This window comes from Aspergillus nidulans, chromosome V (genome assembly GCF_000011425.1).
Source record: "Aspergillus nidulans FGSC A4 chromosome V".
NCBI classification, from domain to species: Eukaryota; Fungi; Ascomycota; class Eurotiomycetes; order Eurotiales; family Aspergillaceae; genus Aspergillus; species Aspergillus nidulans.
In genome coordinates this window covers 1,190,282-1,205,562 of record NC_066261.1, presented here as the reverse complement: position 1 = coordinate 1,205,562, position 15,281 = coordinate 1,190,282, and the positions used below count along the sequence as shown (strand labels likewise).

At 52.3% G+C, this 15,281-nt stretch overlaps 7 protein-coding genes across 7 annotated transcripts, besides 1 other annotated feature; 1 reads left to right on the top strand and 6 right to left on the bottom strand.

Moving 5' to 3' along the window:
- Positions 1-15,281: part of a sequence feature (contig 1.89 1..282268(1)) that runs on past both edges of the window.
- ANIA_05179 (2-(3-amino-3-carboxypropyl)histidine synthase DPH2) lies at positions 358-2,276 on the bottom strand (the record flags this gene model as incomplete). The annotated part of the gene is made up of 1 exon (XM_657691.2): positions 358-2,276. One exon carries the CDS (start codon positions 2,274-2,276, stop codon positions 528-530), a length of 1,749 nt encoding a protein of 582 aa, XP_662783.1. The 3' UTR covers positions 358-527.
- ANIA_05178 (alcohol dehydrogenase ADH4) lies at positions 2,442-3,632 on the bottom strand (the record flags this gene model as incomplete). The annotated part of the gene is made up of 2 exons (XM_657690.2): positions 2,442-3,047; positions 3,107-3,632. The coding sequence occupies 2 exons, from the start codon at positions 3,630-3,632 to the stop codon at positions 2,500-2,502; spliced, it is 1,074 nt and encodes a 357-aa protein (XP_662782.1). The 3' UTR covers positions 2,442-2,499.
- Positions 4,143-5,450, bottom strand: ANIA_05177 (protein jip5; the record flags this gene model as incomplete). The annotated part of the gene is made up of 2 exons (XM_657689.1): positions 4,143-5,010; positions 5,086-5,450. The coding sequence occupies 2 exons, from the start codon at positions 5,448-5,450 to the stop codon at positions 4,143-4,145; spliced, it is 1,233 nt and encodes a 410-aa protein (XP_662781.1).
- ANIA_05176 (protein cbhA) lies at positions 6,452-8,143 on the bottom strand (the record flags this gene model as incomplete). Its single annotated transcript, XM_657688.2, has 3 exons — positions 6,452-7,431; positions 7,488-7,871; positions 7,928-8,143. 3 exons carry the CDS (start codon positions 8,141-8,143, stop codon positions 6,691-6,693), a joined length of 1,341 nt encoding a protein of 446 aa, XP_662780.1. The 3' UTR covers positions 6,452-6,690.
- On the top strand, positions 10,155-11,684 carry ANIA_05175 (alpha/beta hydrolase). The gene is made up of 2 exons (XM_657687.2): positions 10,155-10,669; positions 10,724-11,684. The coding sequence occupies exons 1-2, from the start codon at positions 10,272-10,274 to the stop codon at positions 11,541-11,543; spliced, it is 1,218 nt and encodes a 405-aa protein (XP_662779.1). The 5' UTR covers positions 10,155-10,271; the 3' UTR covers positions 11,544-11,684.
- Positions 11,728-12,012, bottom strand: ANIA_11468 (uncharacterized protein; the record flags this gene model as incomplete). The annotated part of the gene is made up of 2 exons (XM_050612214.1): positions 11,728-11,932; positions 11,984-12,012. 2 exons carry the CDS (start codon positions 12,010-12,012, stop codon positions 11,728-11,730), a joined length of 234 nt encoding a protein of 77 aa, XP_050468159.1.
- Positions 13,403-13,625, bottom strand: ANIA_11467 (uncharacterized protein; the record flags this gene model as incomplete). The annotated part of the gene is made up of 2 exons (XM_050612213.1): positions 13,403-13,406; positions 13,480-13,625. 2 exons carry the CDS (start codon positions 13,623-13,625, stop codon positions 13,403-13,405), a joined length of 150 nt encoding a protein of 49 aa, XP_050468158.1.

The window sequence follows — 15,281 nt, the reverse complement described above, 5'->3', positions numbered from 1 at the left end:
TCGTCTCAAGCCGATTCTTAAGCTGACGCGAGATCGCGAACACAGCAGATGATGCGGGTGGCACGGCGCATCATAAGAGTGCAGTCAAAGGGAGGGGCACGTAGAAAGGAGTTTTCCCTAGGATCCGGGGGTCTGAGTAGAGAAAGCCATCAAAGGGGCACTGTTGGGAAGTCAACTCTTCACTTGACAGTTGATGCAAGCACCGAGAGGGATATCGCTTGTCGGACAACTCAGAAAAGCAGTGAATGAGGCACAAAACACTGGCGTTGCCCAGTGCTTATCATGTGATAGGTCACCACGAATTGCTTTCTCTTTGCTTTTTACTAGACTGTTCTACTAGAATATTGTCAGCCTTTATCTAGATTTTTTGTAGTCTATTCAGCAAATCACACACTTTTAATCATATAACTATTAGTGACTGCACTGTAGGAGTAATTGTGCCCATTTAGCAGCCGAATGCTCAAGTTTTCCCTCAGTCCGAACCTGAGATAAGAATCGAATTTTCAGGCCAACAGTCCAGGGCCAATCTAGTGCCTGTCTATTGAATCCCCCACTGTATATCCCCTTGCAATGCCCTTGCGCCCTTGCACAACCAGGGTACTGTCATTCTCCTCGTCATCATACTCAACATTCGCCGCACTATTGAAATCGCTCCCCAGCCCCGTCCACGTCCGCTGAGATCGCAAGAATTCCGCCCCTGGCGAGAAAGTGTTGCCGACCATAGCCAGGTCGCCTTTTGCCCTTCGAGCAAGCGCTCGTGCTGCAGACGGCCCATCAGCCGCACCTGTCTGCGCAGATATTGCTGCAGTGGCGCCTTGGGAAGCGGAGACGCGGGGCGCGGAATCGCGCATCGGTCGCGAGTAGGAGACGTACCGACCGGTGCGGAGGTCGAACTCTGGTGGTGCAGATTCGGGTTCCGACATAGCATCCTCGTCCTCGTCCCTGGCATGATCCCCGAATTCGGGTCCCTCGTTTGCCTCCTGGCTGTTTCCAGGGGAATTGGAACTTGGTGGTGGCTGGTCAAGGATGCTCTGGAAGTCGCTCTGCCAGGCCCCTGTCCAGACCCGCTCCTCGTCCCCCTTGAGTGCAACTTCCAACTCAAACGGGGTGATGACGGGTTTCCAGAAATCCTTGCTGTCGACTAGCGAACTTTCCCAGCACCCGATGACAACCCAACCACCAATCTCGCTGAAGTTGGCTACCTTGGCTGCGTTCAACTTGCCCACGACGAACATGTAACTTTTCTTCCCTGCAGCTGCGATCTTGTCTCTGACATGATCCACGATATGGAGGTAGTTCTTTACGCTCAGTGTGTTGACCAAAATTCCGAAAATAGGCACCGTGCTTAACCGTGTCAAGATAGCGTAGCGACGACGCAGGACCATCGCAGTCGATGCGGGTAGAGGCTTTACGTCTGTGCCAGCCGGCCCATCAGTAGGGTAGATGTGGATTGCTGCCACGCGAGATGCTAGCGTCAGAAGCAGCGCTGTAGGCGGTTCGGAGATGTGGAAGAGCTGCCAATTCCCTAGCGACTCTGGAGCCTCTTTGACCGAGTCTGGAACGGTGCGGTTAGGTATGACAGACGACGGATCGTGAACCAACGCCGTGGCAAACAGACTGCTGTACCCCTCCTGCACCAGCCGCGAGTATACTTCCGGGATATGGTCAGAGTAGGTTACATCGGCAGCGAGGATCACCTTTGTTTCTGGGTCCGGGTAGGTCTCTTTGAACGCCTTGAGAACTGGGTCGAGAGGCAACTCCTTGTGCGTGAAAACGTAGATGACTGGAAGTCTAGCAGTCGGGGATAGGCATGAACGTCCGTAGTGCACGACAACGTCCGCGTCGACATGTTCTGCCGCGACCTCGTCAACACAGCAAGTCCCGTAAGATGTGTCGGCCAGAATATAGAGCTTCGGTGACCACTCGTCCGCATCTTTCAGGTCAAGGCGAGACGCCGAATCCACTAAGCCGTCGGTAGGCTCAGTCTCCGTGTTTGCCTTCGAACCCCCATCCACAATATCCCGTGCCTCCAGGCCCCGACTCAGCAGCTGAAACACCCTTGGTGCATCTGGAAGCATCTCATCCGGAAACTGAAGCGCAATCCGCTTGTACCGCGCCTGGCGGATTTCCTTCAACGTGCGTTCGATGTCATACGTGATGGCGAGTTCCTCTTCCGAGAGAATGCGGTTGGTTTGTGGTACAACCGGGTCGGTCTCTTCGAGGATGCGATCATCTGGGGTTGAGAGAACGGGCGCCGCCGCTAATTCTGTGGTCATTTTGACTGTCAATCTAGAGAGGCGTTGATCGTGTTGTGAGAAGGGGCAGTTGTGGGATGATTATTTTTTCTGCGAGCAAACTCCGTATCCCCACCTACCCCGCGGCCAATTACTGAGGGGCCATTTAAGCAAGCAACAACTCGTGAAATGCGATGAACTGCTGAGATATGTAGACTTCTAAATTTACGGGTTTATATCAACTTATGTACAGGCATAACCAGCTCTACAAATCAGCTTTCGCTGGCTCTCCGGCCCACACTCGTCGAATCAATTCCCGAATGGGCTCGCGCTCGATCTCCCTCGGGTTCCAATAAGGATTGCCAACAGCAATATCAGCCGCCTTATCGATATCCTCCTCCTTCATACCAAAGGCCTTAACACCACGCTTAACCTTCAGCTTAGTGAGCAAGACATTCAAGCCCTGGATCGCATCGCCGTTGCTCTCAGGCAGCACCTCAGCCAACTTCTTCATCGCCTCAGGGATCTTCGGCGCATTGTATGATATCGCATGCGGCAAGACGGCCGTGTGCGTCTCCGCATGCGGAAGGTTGAAGCTACCGCCAAGGGTGTGGCAGAGCTTGTGGTGGATAGACATGCCCACGCTGCCCAGGCAGGTTCCGCAGAGCCAGGCGCCGTAGAGGGCGAGCGAGCGAGCGGATTGGGAGGAGGGGTTCTCGACAATCTCGGGTAGGGCTGAGGCCAGCGCGCGAGTGCCTTCGACAGCCATAAGGTTGATTACGGGGTTGGTGTTGCGGGCGTAGAGTGCCTCAACTAGATTCAGTTAGCTTTCCTGGCACCGTGAGGAGTCAGGAGAGATTGGAAGCACTAACCGGCATGGGCAATTGCATTAACACCGCTCGTTGCGCTCATTGCAGCGGGCAGTGTCATCGTAAGATCAACGTCGTAGATAACAGTACCGGGGAGGATCTTGGGATCAGAGCGAGTCTTCTTTAACCCGTCTGCCGTCTCGCCCAAGATAGGCGTCATCTCGCTACCTGCATATGTCGTCGGAATACAGACGTGGTAGAGCCCGGTGCGGATACTGATAGCCTTCCCCAGACCAATGGTGCTCCCACCGCCGATCGAAATAACGACGTCGGCATTCTGCGCCTTTGCGTATTCGACCGCCTTGTCTGTGACATGCGTGGGCGTGTGCATAGTCGCTTCTGTGAAGATCCCGGCAACCTGGCCCTTCAGGACCTCCTTCACGCGCTCGGCATGGCTGACCTGCTGCGGAGTCGAGAGGATTAGGGGCGCCTTCTTGTCCAGGCGTGCGATCTCGTCGGGGAGTTTCTGAAGGGTGCCGCTGCCGAAGACGACGCGGCCAGGGTTGGCGTTGTACTCGAAGGCGTCCATTGTGGATTATTGGTCAGAAAGTGCAGATGGGGAAAGAAGAAAACGGGAGGAGGAAGTCCACGGTTTGATATAGAACTTTGAGCGCTTGATCATCATGAATAATCGGCATTCTCCCCACACCCCACCGGCAGCGTTTGGAACGTCATGAAGCTTGTAGACTTTCGGCAGTAGTCGTTGCCGTGGGTCTCGAAGCCGCGGGGCTGTAGTCGGATACGACTTAGCCGTAGGTTTCGAACTTTGACTATGTAACGACCATAGTATCGAGAAGACAGTACGCGAGAGAACATTCAAGGGCAGTTGTAAGATAGCGCTCTTGTGTCTGGTGCCCGGTTCCGGCCTGATCATACGCTATCCTATACTTTCGCTGATCAAGTACTCGTCGGAAATCCCCCGCGATCCGGCATTAGAACGGAATTGCGGATATATGCAGTATAATATCGTTACGGCTATTTTATGGCCCAACAGAGCACTATTGTATATTGTACAACAAGGGTATCGCTATGCACAGCCCTAATCCAAATCAGCAAACGCCATGATCTCGGGGCCCTTGCCACGATCTTTGCCCTTCTGCTTCTTGCGTTTCCGCCGCGAGTCATCGCCCTGCTTTGGCTCATGATCGCTATCGTCGGAATCGTCGTCACTGTCATCGCTGTCTCCCCCAAAGCCACGCTTCTCACCCCCTATCGAATCTGCTGCCTCATGCCAGACTTTGACTATCTGCCCACCGCCACTGACCATATGGCCCTCAACGTCGAAGCCAAGCCCAATCACGCCCTCCGTCTCATCGTGCGTGAGCTCCGAGACAACCTTGTTCAGGCCCATCCTGACGAACTTTACCTTTCCGCTGCCGAGACCCGCGGCGATCATCTTGCCCTTGCCCAGTTCTTCAGGGACGACGGTAAGTGTCTCGAGGGACTCCCCGCCGCCCGCGCCTCGCTCAACGTAGATCCGCTCGTCCTGGTCATCCCAAGCGCCTCTTTCCCAGAGCGTCAGGACGCCGCTGGAACCGCCAACGACAACTTTTTCCCCACGGCTTGTCCCGCTGGCTGATAGGCCGCCGATGTACGTCGAACTGACGAGCTCTTCCTCCTGGTCTTCGCTGCGCATGAGCACGCCACGGCGCAGATCCGTAACTGCCAGCGTTGTCCCTCCGGTCGTCACCCACTGCTTGCTGAACCCGGAAGTACTGGTATCTGACGCCGGGAGCGGTGTCAGGGACGAAACGTAGTCATCGTGAGGGCGATGCGTCTGCTGGGGCGGAGCCGCGACCTTCGAGTAAGGGACACGCAGGTCATATAAGTGCAGTTTGCTCGAGTCTGTAGCGAGTAGTAACGTCTGCGGGGAGAGTGCATGAACAACGGTAGGCGCATCGACCGACCTGTCAAGCAGTAGAAAAATTGTCAGCATTCGAAGCCAATGACAAGCCATTGAGTATAATCAAGATGGCACACACCCATCTTTCGCCGTCGGGATCAAGATCTTGTTTTCAACAACCCCCGTCTCGGCCTTCGCAGCTTTAACCAGCCCATCCGTACCCGCAGAATACAGCATCTCTCCATCGATCCCAAACGTCAACGTGCGACAACTCCCCTTATGCCGCCTTGTCCGCCACATTGTATCAATATGACCCTTGCCATTGCGCGAGCTAGAGACCGACGCCTGCTCGTCATCACTATGCTCCTCCTCTTCTTCAGTGGGGAGTCGGAACGTCTGGACATGCCCTGTTGATAGGCCGACTGAGATGATAGGTTCGGAGGGGTGAATTGCTTGCGCGAAGAGGTCTGCGCTTAGCGGAAGGGTGCAGACTGTGTCGAACATTGTGGCAAGACACGTCTAGTTGTCTGGATTTTGTAGAATGCAATTCAGAAGCTGCCCTTGGGGATTGTCGGATTTTTGGAATGGAGCTTCAAGCTTTCCTGGGATAATTTGTTTTGTTTGTAAGTGCGGGCCGAGAATACTCCGCCTATCAATAGTACTCTTGCAGAGATGGGATGTTCCACCGACTCTACTACAGGAAGGACCTGTAAAATTGATGCTGAAAAGACTGCTACAAGCGCACTAATGGTTTCATTTCCACCTGTCTGGAAACAGTCAGCAGAGAACCTTGACATCATGGCGCGTTCTATACACTATCCGCAATACCCCAGTTGTATTATATCTCACAATCAAACCATATTGAAAATGTCTAACTAGCACAGACAATAGTGTGCATCATCTCTTACCTTTGGTCAGATTGACAAGAGTGATGGCCGCTCTCGGCTAACATGAAAAAGACGATATGTCCTACAATTGTATATATTAGGACCATTTCAGTCTTAAGTCGATATCAGCTTCAATGGCACTACCGAATAGCAATTACCAGCCTGGTTTCAGAACTCAGCTGCAGGAACACAGCAGCATTGACCATTCTCATGCAATATGTGCATTTCCAACTCTCCACCCAAGCCAGAGCATTATCCCTGATATCACTAGTTTATGCCACGTGCTTCATCGTTCCTTGCTTTTTCCTTACTCTCTCTGCCTTCAAAAACGATCTATTGACTCACGTCCGGCTTGCTAAGTCTAGCCTCATTCTTAGTTGTACCGAGCCAAGGCTGATGTTCCAAACATGTTAACCAGTGCAGCTATTCTGATCTTTATTGTTCATACACTCCTGTTAACTCCCGCCTGAGAGCAGAGGCTGTCCTCTGATATCATGTGATTTAGCGGCGCCATGAGTCTACCTTTCTTTACCACTGCTTTGGTGATTGAGGAAGACACTCGACTACATGATTATTGAAGGTGTTTCTGAGAGAATTGTTGGGACTCAAGAAAGTATTGTATGTCAAGATATTCCATTCGAAATTTTGAAGAAGTAACAGGAGAACCGAAAGTACAAAGCAAAATCAAGTGCTGGCGCTGCTCAAAAAAGTGGTCCAGTTGTTTAACCATATACTGAGACAAAAGGAGAACAACCTGATAACCCGGCAGAATCTAGAGCCACTATGTACAAGAACGTTCTCAAATGTCTTTCCGGTGATACCATATACTCAAAGTACAATGGCACTAAGCGTCACGCTTAAAAGGTGGAGCCGATCGGACCGAACTTGATGTTGGAGAAGGTCACAGAGGCATCGGCGTGCTCAGACTCAACAACATCAGGGTCACCAGCACCCTGCTCGCAAGTGCCACGGGCAACACCAGGCTGGCTTGGGTCAGCATCGGTGGGGTAAGAGCTGTCAAGCCACATCATGCTGGAGTGGTGGTCATCCCAGATACTGAGGATGAGAACCATGGCGGATGCGGCATCGCCCATGGCGCTGAGGCCGCCGTGCTGAGCAAAGATGTCCTCGTCGCCGAACGCTGTTTTCTGGGCAGTGCAGAATTCCGAGGTGATGGAGTTGCCTTCGACGCCGGAGATGTTGGACTCAGAGTTGGGGATCACCTCGCCGTTCTGGACATAGAAGCGCTTGATCTCGGAAAGGGAACCGCCGTCGGCGATGAACTGGGTCACGACAGTGAATTTCGAGGAGGTGTCGATAATGGCGCCGGGGCCGTAGAAGCTGGTGTTGCCCATACGGTAGGAGTTGAAGTCGCAACCGTCAGGGTCGCAGGTACCGCCGTAGCGGTCGTCGGAGTATGTACCGCCACAAGAATCGCCCTCGCACATGGTCTGCTCGACACTGTCGCAAGGGTGGGGGGTGTAGGCGGTGGAGATGCTGTTGGCTTCCCAGATATCCATCTCAGGGCAGCAAGTACCCATTCCACCAACGCCCGCGTTGGCGTCGCTGTCGGAGGGTTCCCATCCCTCAACGTTGCCCTGAGCAAGCGTTAGCTAATCTATTCCTCAAATGTCATGGAATCTAGAAAACTCACCAATCCGTTGATGAACTTGATATCACGAGGGCATTGAGAGTCGCAGTAGCCAGTTCCATACTTGGCGCCGGCGGTGTTGCCTTCGTACTTGCTCAAGCCGCCATCTGCGTCCATCGAGGTGAAGTAGAGAGCGCCGTTCAGACCGCAAGGGAGGTTGGAGACGTCAACGTCAAAGGTGAACTCGTTGTTGAGCAGGTCGAACATCTGGTAGGTCTCGTCGTCCTCCATCAGGTAGACACGAGAGCCGACGTTGGAACCAGTGACGAACTTAAGAGTCAACGAGTCGCCATTTGACGTGATACCGTAGGTAGCCTCGTAGTCGGCGCCGTCAACAGCGCAGTTCTGAGCGCATGACTCGTTGTCGGGGCACAAGGTTGCATCCCACTATATAGGGGATTAGCCGGCTGGCAATTGAGAAGATTGACCAGGAAGAAACTTACCTCGTTGCCAGTGTAGCAGTTGGTGTACCCATCAACCGAGTGTGTCCAGCGCCAGTTGGAATCCAGCACGACGGAACCCGCAACTTCGGTGCACGATCCACTGGCCTCGCACCTCTGCCATGTCAAAGAGGGATGCACTTCCTCCTGTGCGGTGCCTGCCTGCTGGGCCCGCGACACGGATAAAAGAGCAGAGAAGAGAAGAGCGCGTTGATACATCTTGGAAAACAAAGGATCGGCTTTTTGTTTCTTGTTGTCTGTCCGGCAGAGCTGATGTTCTCGGCCAAGGGTGGGCAAACTAGAGGTCTTTATACCTTGATCTCAAGGTGATACTCTCTCATAGCTTACATGCTCACTAGGGATAATCTATCTACCATGCCTGAACCAAAACGGCTGACGGACCGCGGTGCCGACTTGCTTACTGTTTCACCCTACGGTGAAAAGCGAATCCAGAGCGGCGGCAGCAGCTCCATGTTACCAAGGCGAGTGCTGGTGGGCTCGCTAGGTGTAGAAATGAAATGCCAGCTACCGAGAGTGTGGAGTCTCACCAACGACCAATGGCAAGGTTGACCTGACGTCCAAGTCCATTGTAAGCTACGGAGGAAGCTCCGTAGAGAGCCCGGACACATACATTATGGGGAATCGTTTTGTCGATCTTGCTTGAATTGTGGGATATTGCAGGAGCAGTATGTTCTGCACATGATCTTGGCCGTGCCGTTTCGGTGTTGGACAAACAGGAGGTCAGTCCGGCACCACCAGATTAAGTTGCCCGATTGTGGCACTGACATCCTTTTGTAGGTAGCTAGTTCTTGGTGCGAAGCCTCTGTAGGCAACTCATCTGCATAGCGGACGGCATTTAGAGCTCTGCAGGAACAACACGGTACCTGAACCCGGACTATTACCGCACTAATTCACAATGCCCTGCCGGTGGATTGTTGGACGTGAATGAATTCAGCGAACGACATGTGGTCCTAATTCATTTCATACATCAAGCAGATAGGTGGCGCCAGAATTTCTCCGGAGTGAAATGGCAAGGACGAAGACTAGCGAGTCTTGGCCATCCGAATGCAGGCTAGAAACAATGTCAAAGCCACCGGAAGTGTTGTATGAACACCCGGAGCCTGGAAGCTTTATGCGTTTAGGGTCTAGGTGGGGTTAATTTATTCTTCTGGGCCGTTCTTCACCCTGGCGATCTCCGGAGTGCGGGGGTGGGCTTGAAGGATTGAATGGAATCCGTCAATTGCAGGATGACCCCGGATTCTGCAATAATTACAGGCAGCGCCAGTGTTTCGCTTATCGCTCTCCCCCGATTCTGGCTGTCAAGCATCCAAGCACCAAAATCATCCGGGTACAATCAAGCATGCAGCCACACCCATTCTGAAACAGCGTCCGCAAGTCACCCCATCATCCACATTGTGTCTCTTAGTGACCGAAAAAGTGTCAGTTCAGAGATGGCACAGGCAGCTAAATTGACACTCAGGGGCCAGGGCGGGTGAATTGCATGACAGGATGTCGGCTACTGCCGACAGAGTGTGGTATTGCATGTTGAATGGTCCGGTTCGAGCGTCGAGACATCCAGTCACTCAGTGACGCCGTTCCATGCCGATCATTTCCTTATGGAACCTCCGCATATAATGACCGTACATTTAGGCGGTTACGGACGGCCTTGATAACATGACTTCACGAATCGCAATAAACCCGGATGAGGAGCCTCGTGTCCAGTGGTGTTCCTGACGTACTCGGAATTAAGTCGAAACACTTTTCAACCCCCAAGACGGAGTCCTCCTCCGCTTTGGATACAGCAAGAGAAAGTAAAGAAACCATCTGCTGCCGCAGGATGGACAGTTGCTCTGTTCGTTTTGGTCACGGCCGCCCTGAGGAGCGACAACGAGCGTATACAGGCCCCTAGGAGCCCAATGCCAGACAGGGCTCTGGGTCGTTCAGACAATACCAAGCCGGTATCTCAATCAAACAAGAACAATGACCATTCTCATCGCAATTAGCCTTGTAAGGCGAAGGTCTAAGGCTTCAGTACAGCTATGACTATCCAACGCTCAGTGCCAAATACTCGTGTACCCGTGGCCCGTGTACACGTGGTGTCACGTGTTGCTACCCAACTTATTCTAGCCGTATACGGCTAGCGCATAGATAAACGGAGCCGGCTCGTGCCTTATCTTCCGGGATTCGAGTCTCAGGAACGAATCTCAGTCGTCGCCGCTCCTTCCTTCTCTCCGTGTCTCTCTGCTTGATTCTGCGTCAACCTTAACGCTTGTGCGTCTGGCAGAAGGATAGTAACAACTTGAGACCAACCTTGGAGCGACGCGGTAATCTAGCCCTGATCTAAAACATGGCTTCCTGGTGCAGCGTCGAGAGGCTCCCGGTTTCTCTTGCGGATAACCGCTTCCAATATACCCTGCTCGCAGCTGCAGGGATATCCTTAAGTTTAGGCCTTTTCCTACGCGCCTTATACCCATGCCACCCCATGGAGAGCAAAACATATTATTCCCCACTCGCTGCTACGCAAGCTGCAGGTACAAACAATAAAGACCACCCTCTACCAATTGATGTACTGCCCGGGGGCCGCGACGTGCAGACCCCCTATGGATCGATCCGTGTGTACGAATGGGGCCCAGAGCACGGGCCCAAGGTATTGCTTGTGCACGGCATTACCACTCCCTGCATCTCACTTGGCGGGCTAGCTCACGGCTTGGTAGACCGAGGTTGCCGGGTTATGCTGTTTGATCTGTGAGTGCCATGGTTCTTGACTGGCTCGAGCTTCCTACTAACTTCTGCCATTAGGTTTGGGAGAGGCTACTCGGACTGCCCCGCTGATCTTCCCCAAGACGAACGGCTTTTCGCATCTCAGATCTTCTTGGCTTTGAGTTCCTCGCCAATCTCGTGGACGGGGGCCGGTTCAGGCAAATTCTGTCTAGTCGGTTACTCCCTTGGCGGCGGTATAGCTACATCTTTCGCGTCATTCTTCCCTCAACTCTTGTCGGCTCTCGTGCTTCTTGCTCCTGCAGGGTTGATTCGCGATAAGCATATCAGCTTCCGTACCCGGTTCCTGTATTCTGGAGGCCTGCCGGATCGGCTCCTCAAATACCTCTCCGGTATCCGATTACGTGCCGGACCTATTTCCACGCCGAAGCCTCAACACAAAAAATTGAATACGGGTGACGCGTTCACTGAAGAGCTGCCTTCCAAAAAGGAGGAAGAAACCCAGTTGCTATCCCGCTCATACCCTCATGTCACTGTTCCCGCTGCTGTTTCTTGGCAGGTGAACAACCATACTGGGTTTGTCCACGCCTTTGTATCTAGCATGCGCTATGGTCCCATCCTCAGCCAACGGCAACGAGAAACATGGGAGCGACTTGGAAGCCACCTATCCAAGCAAAAGGTCCTCTCTGCGGCGGTGCAGAAATCAAACGGCCTTCCGAGTGACAAAGTCGTCATTATGTACGGCTCGAATGACTCGATCATCATCCAGGATGAACTAATAGAGGATGCGAACGCAACTCTTGGAAATTCTGTGGTCTTCAAAAACTTTGCCGCTGGCCACGAATTCCCCAGTACGAAATACGACGAAGTCGCCCAGATTATCTTTGATACATTGCTTTGATTTTGCGTTTGCGCCGGCTATATTACAAGCACGAATTCCCACTTTTTGGCCCGTGGGCATCGTTCTAAGGCATCCCATCCGTTCCCTTGCTTTGGAATATGCTTTTAGAGATAGACCATGTATATAGAAAGATCCCTCACGTGACAGCCACACTTGATACTCCCAATATGAACTTTTTTCTCCATCACTTCCTCAGAAGCTCGTCCGTTGCGTCCAATTGACTTTTCAGCTGGTTCAAGTGCTCTGAACGATTCTCCATTGCTGCACGAGCAAAGTATGGTGAATCCTCCGAGGACAACTCGGCGAATCGCTCAGCGCCGCGGCCGCTCTCGTCTGGCACTCTCTTCAGGTTTTCTTCGCTGAGCTTGTTGTCTATCCCGTCGGGATTCCTGGCACAGTCATATTAGCGAGGCAGTGGGTGTAAGGGTGTAAGAACCTACTGCATTGACTCTTGGCCGTTGGAGGACATGTTGTCTAATGTGCCTGGTGCTTCTGTCTCACTACGTTGAACGAAAGAGTGAGTTGAATCTTGGTTCTCAACAATCCGATGATATAGGAGCAAGAGTGAAACGATGTTGTAGAGGCCAAGATACAGGATGGAGGGAGTTGTTTGAAAGAGTGTGTTATTGTTGCTGGTGAGTATTCGAGTATCGTCGAGGAATGGATGTCCTTTATATCTCACAAGAACCTGAGATACTAACCAGTGATGCGCCTCAGGTGAGATGGGGATCTTCGATTACCGTGCTCCCGGGTAGAGACTTTTACAATATTCCTGAAAGGTAAAGATTGGTATTCCCTCTCAGTCCTACCAAGGGCGAGGCTCCGATTGGATATACGACGCACAAGAATATCGGCTTTTGGCATCTGGTGCGCGGCAATCGCGAATCATACAGTCGACAGTAGTGCTTCAGGTCAAATCAGCTCGCCCCCCAAGGATATAGAGCGGGTCGATCGGCACCCTGGTCCGCGAAATGCGTTTAATGACCATGCATGGGGCCGTCTCAACCTGCGAAGCCCTACGTAACCTGATCCCTAAAGGACGATAACGGGGTCCAGAACGCACGTTCTGGGGCTTCTAAGAACAGTGGGCCAAGCCTCCACCGGGCACATGAGCCCTAAGCCACCCTCCCAGACTCTCGGTATACGAATCCGGACCCATGGGATTAGCAGACTTTGGCATACAAACCAGTGAAGTGCGTCGAAAATCCGAGTCCGAGCGGTTCGTTTTACAAGCTCGTGAGGCGTCAAGGGATACGCGACGTCTATCCATCTTGGCAGGGACAATGGCTGAAACCCATACGTGCGATTCAGCTTGCGCAAGCCTAGCCCAAGATCTGACCTCATACGAGCCGCTGATTACAATGTCATCGTAATGAGGGCTGCCTCAATGGCTGCGCGAGTACGGTTCTGCGGAAACTGACTACTGTTAGGAGTTCGACCGTTTTAACCGACGTTGGTGATCATATCCCGAGACTAATCCAAGGCAATGACAAGCTTCCACGCTTCCGTACACATTGGGATTGCCTGCGTACAGACAATTCCATACTGGCTGTTCTTTGAACTACAAGTGGCCGCAAGCCTTATACCTTGAGGTGCCAAAGCTTACGGTCTTGAGCTGGTAAGCTTGCTCTAACCACTGGAATTGATACCTTTGGCGCTGGTCAGGTGCAGACTCATTTTTCCTATACTTATCGAATCTCACGGGTTCATTCGTCCGCGCTCACATACCAGTCTCAATTTGAACGGCTTTTCTATCCTCGACGTCTCCTGTCTCAGTGTGGGAGCTGGGAGGTAGACTCCGCTGGTGCGTTTTTGCTTTTTCCTTTCCACTTTTTTTGCTCCAACCGCAACTCGTAGTTTTATCTAATATCAATTTCTCAGTGGAGTTACTTACTGATATTACTCATTTACCATGCTCGAAACTGCTGGTACTTACGGGTGACGGTCAATCACAGGCCGTTCGAATACCTTTCGCTGGGTCGCGTCCGTCTCGCTTCTTCTCGCACCAAGCGTCTCAAATATTGAGCTGGAAAGAGACATGTCAATAATCGACCTCGTTCTTGCTCCAGTCGGAATCTGCATGATTAAATGAATGCCGGTACGGAGTATCCGCCTTCTGACACGAGAAACTCGAGGGAATTTACGTGTCACGTTGAAAAAAGCAATATAACTGTTGACTGTGGGACACCAGATGATCTCAACGACAGGACTGAGATTCCATCCACCAATTTGCGCCCGGTGCCGTGGGATACTATTGCTCTCTCCGCGGCTCAAGCCTGGTCCTGGCAATTGCATGCACCCCGCGTCACCATCAAGCTATCCACCACGGTCTGTTTTTATGGTCCCGGGAAGATGGAGTCTAGCATCGAACCTAGACCTAGCTGCAGCGGCAGCTGCAGCTGCGTTAACGGCGGCCATTATGCTGGGAACTGGGTGACAGAATGTCGGGTCCTAGTCTTGGATATTCTCCCCTATCCCAGTTACCCGCCAACTGGTCCCAAGATGAACCCTTCCCCACGCCAAAGCTCATTCAGTCAATTTGCATCCCACGAGCCATCACAATGGCTGCAATGTGATGAGCTCTATATCGTGGCTGGACTGTCAGGCTTTCTTCTAGTCTTGCTAAAGCAACGAGGCGGCAGCATGTTACGCATGTTATTCGTAAGCGACTGCTATGACTGAACATTCACCAGTGATTGTTCTTTAGTTAATACAATGACAATTCATAATCACAATAAGCACATGGACAAGGCCTGTCACAACTAATGCTGCGGCTGGTCTGTTCTCCTGATCCAGACCCAGTTCCCAGGACTGCGGAGCCAGGGTTTACCCTGAGGCTCTGCAGACGGTTTGCAAAGTTATCCCGTAACGCCTGAGCACAACCAACTCGTGCTTTTCTCTCTCGGCTAACATTGCCTCTCGTGTTGCCAAGAAAACAGTTCGCGGCGGCGTTGCACTGCCTCACTGCGCCGGTAATAGTCCACCTGGCTAAAGGATAGAATATGCCAGGTATAACAATGGCCTTCTCGGCATAAAAGGATATCAGAGTGCCCAGCACAGATATTGCGCTGGATTATGGCTAGTTTCATCTCCAGCAATCTCAGCTGAAGCATGTTTCCAATTCGCATGGACATGGTTCGTGACAAGAGTAGAAAGTACCTACGGGTGTATGCACGACGCTGATCTGCTTGGAGTTAGGTGACTTCAAGCGCAGAGCCAAGACTGTACTCTGAGCAGAAGCTGAACGCGTGAGCGCCAATCATTATTTCAGCTTGGGCAGCAGCGACCCGTTGTTGCTTCTGACATACAAGCCCTACTCCGCAGTTCAGCCGACATGCAGGTGAACCTGCACAAGCCCACAGACATTCTTGTCATCGGAAGGGGTATCCAAAGCGAGTAAGGCGAGTTATACTCGGCCTGGAACGGTCGTGCGGTAGCTACTTTGATGAGCCTAGTAGCTCGGTACCTGAACCAAGTCTCACTGCTCGAAAGTGCCGAACCACATACTTTCCCTCTATGCTCACAGCACTGAGGCTCGAAGGTGGTCAAGGTCTCGCACTCCAGACGGGTCCACGTGCTCTATACACAGTGGATGTCAAGTCCGCGAGCGTCGACCGCAGAATGGCCACTCACCTGTTCTACTATGCTATATCAAGCCAGCTAGCACTCCATGCAGCATACCCAGGTCAAGGTAGGCCTGCTTTTCAATTTACGTCACAGACTTTACGTACGTCCCTT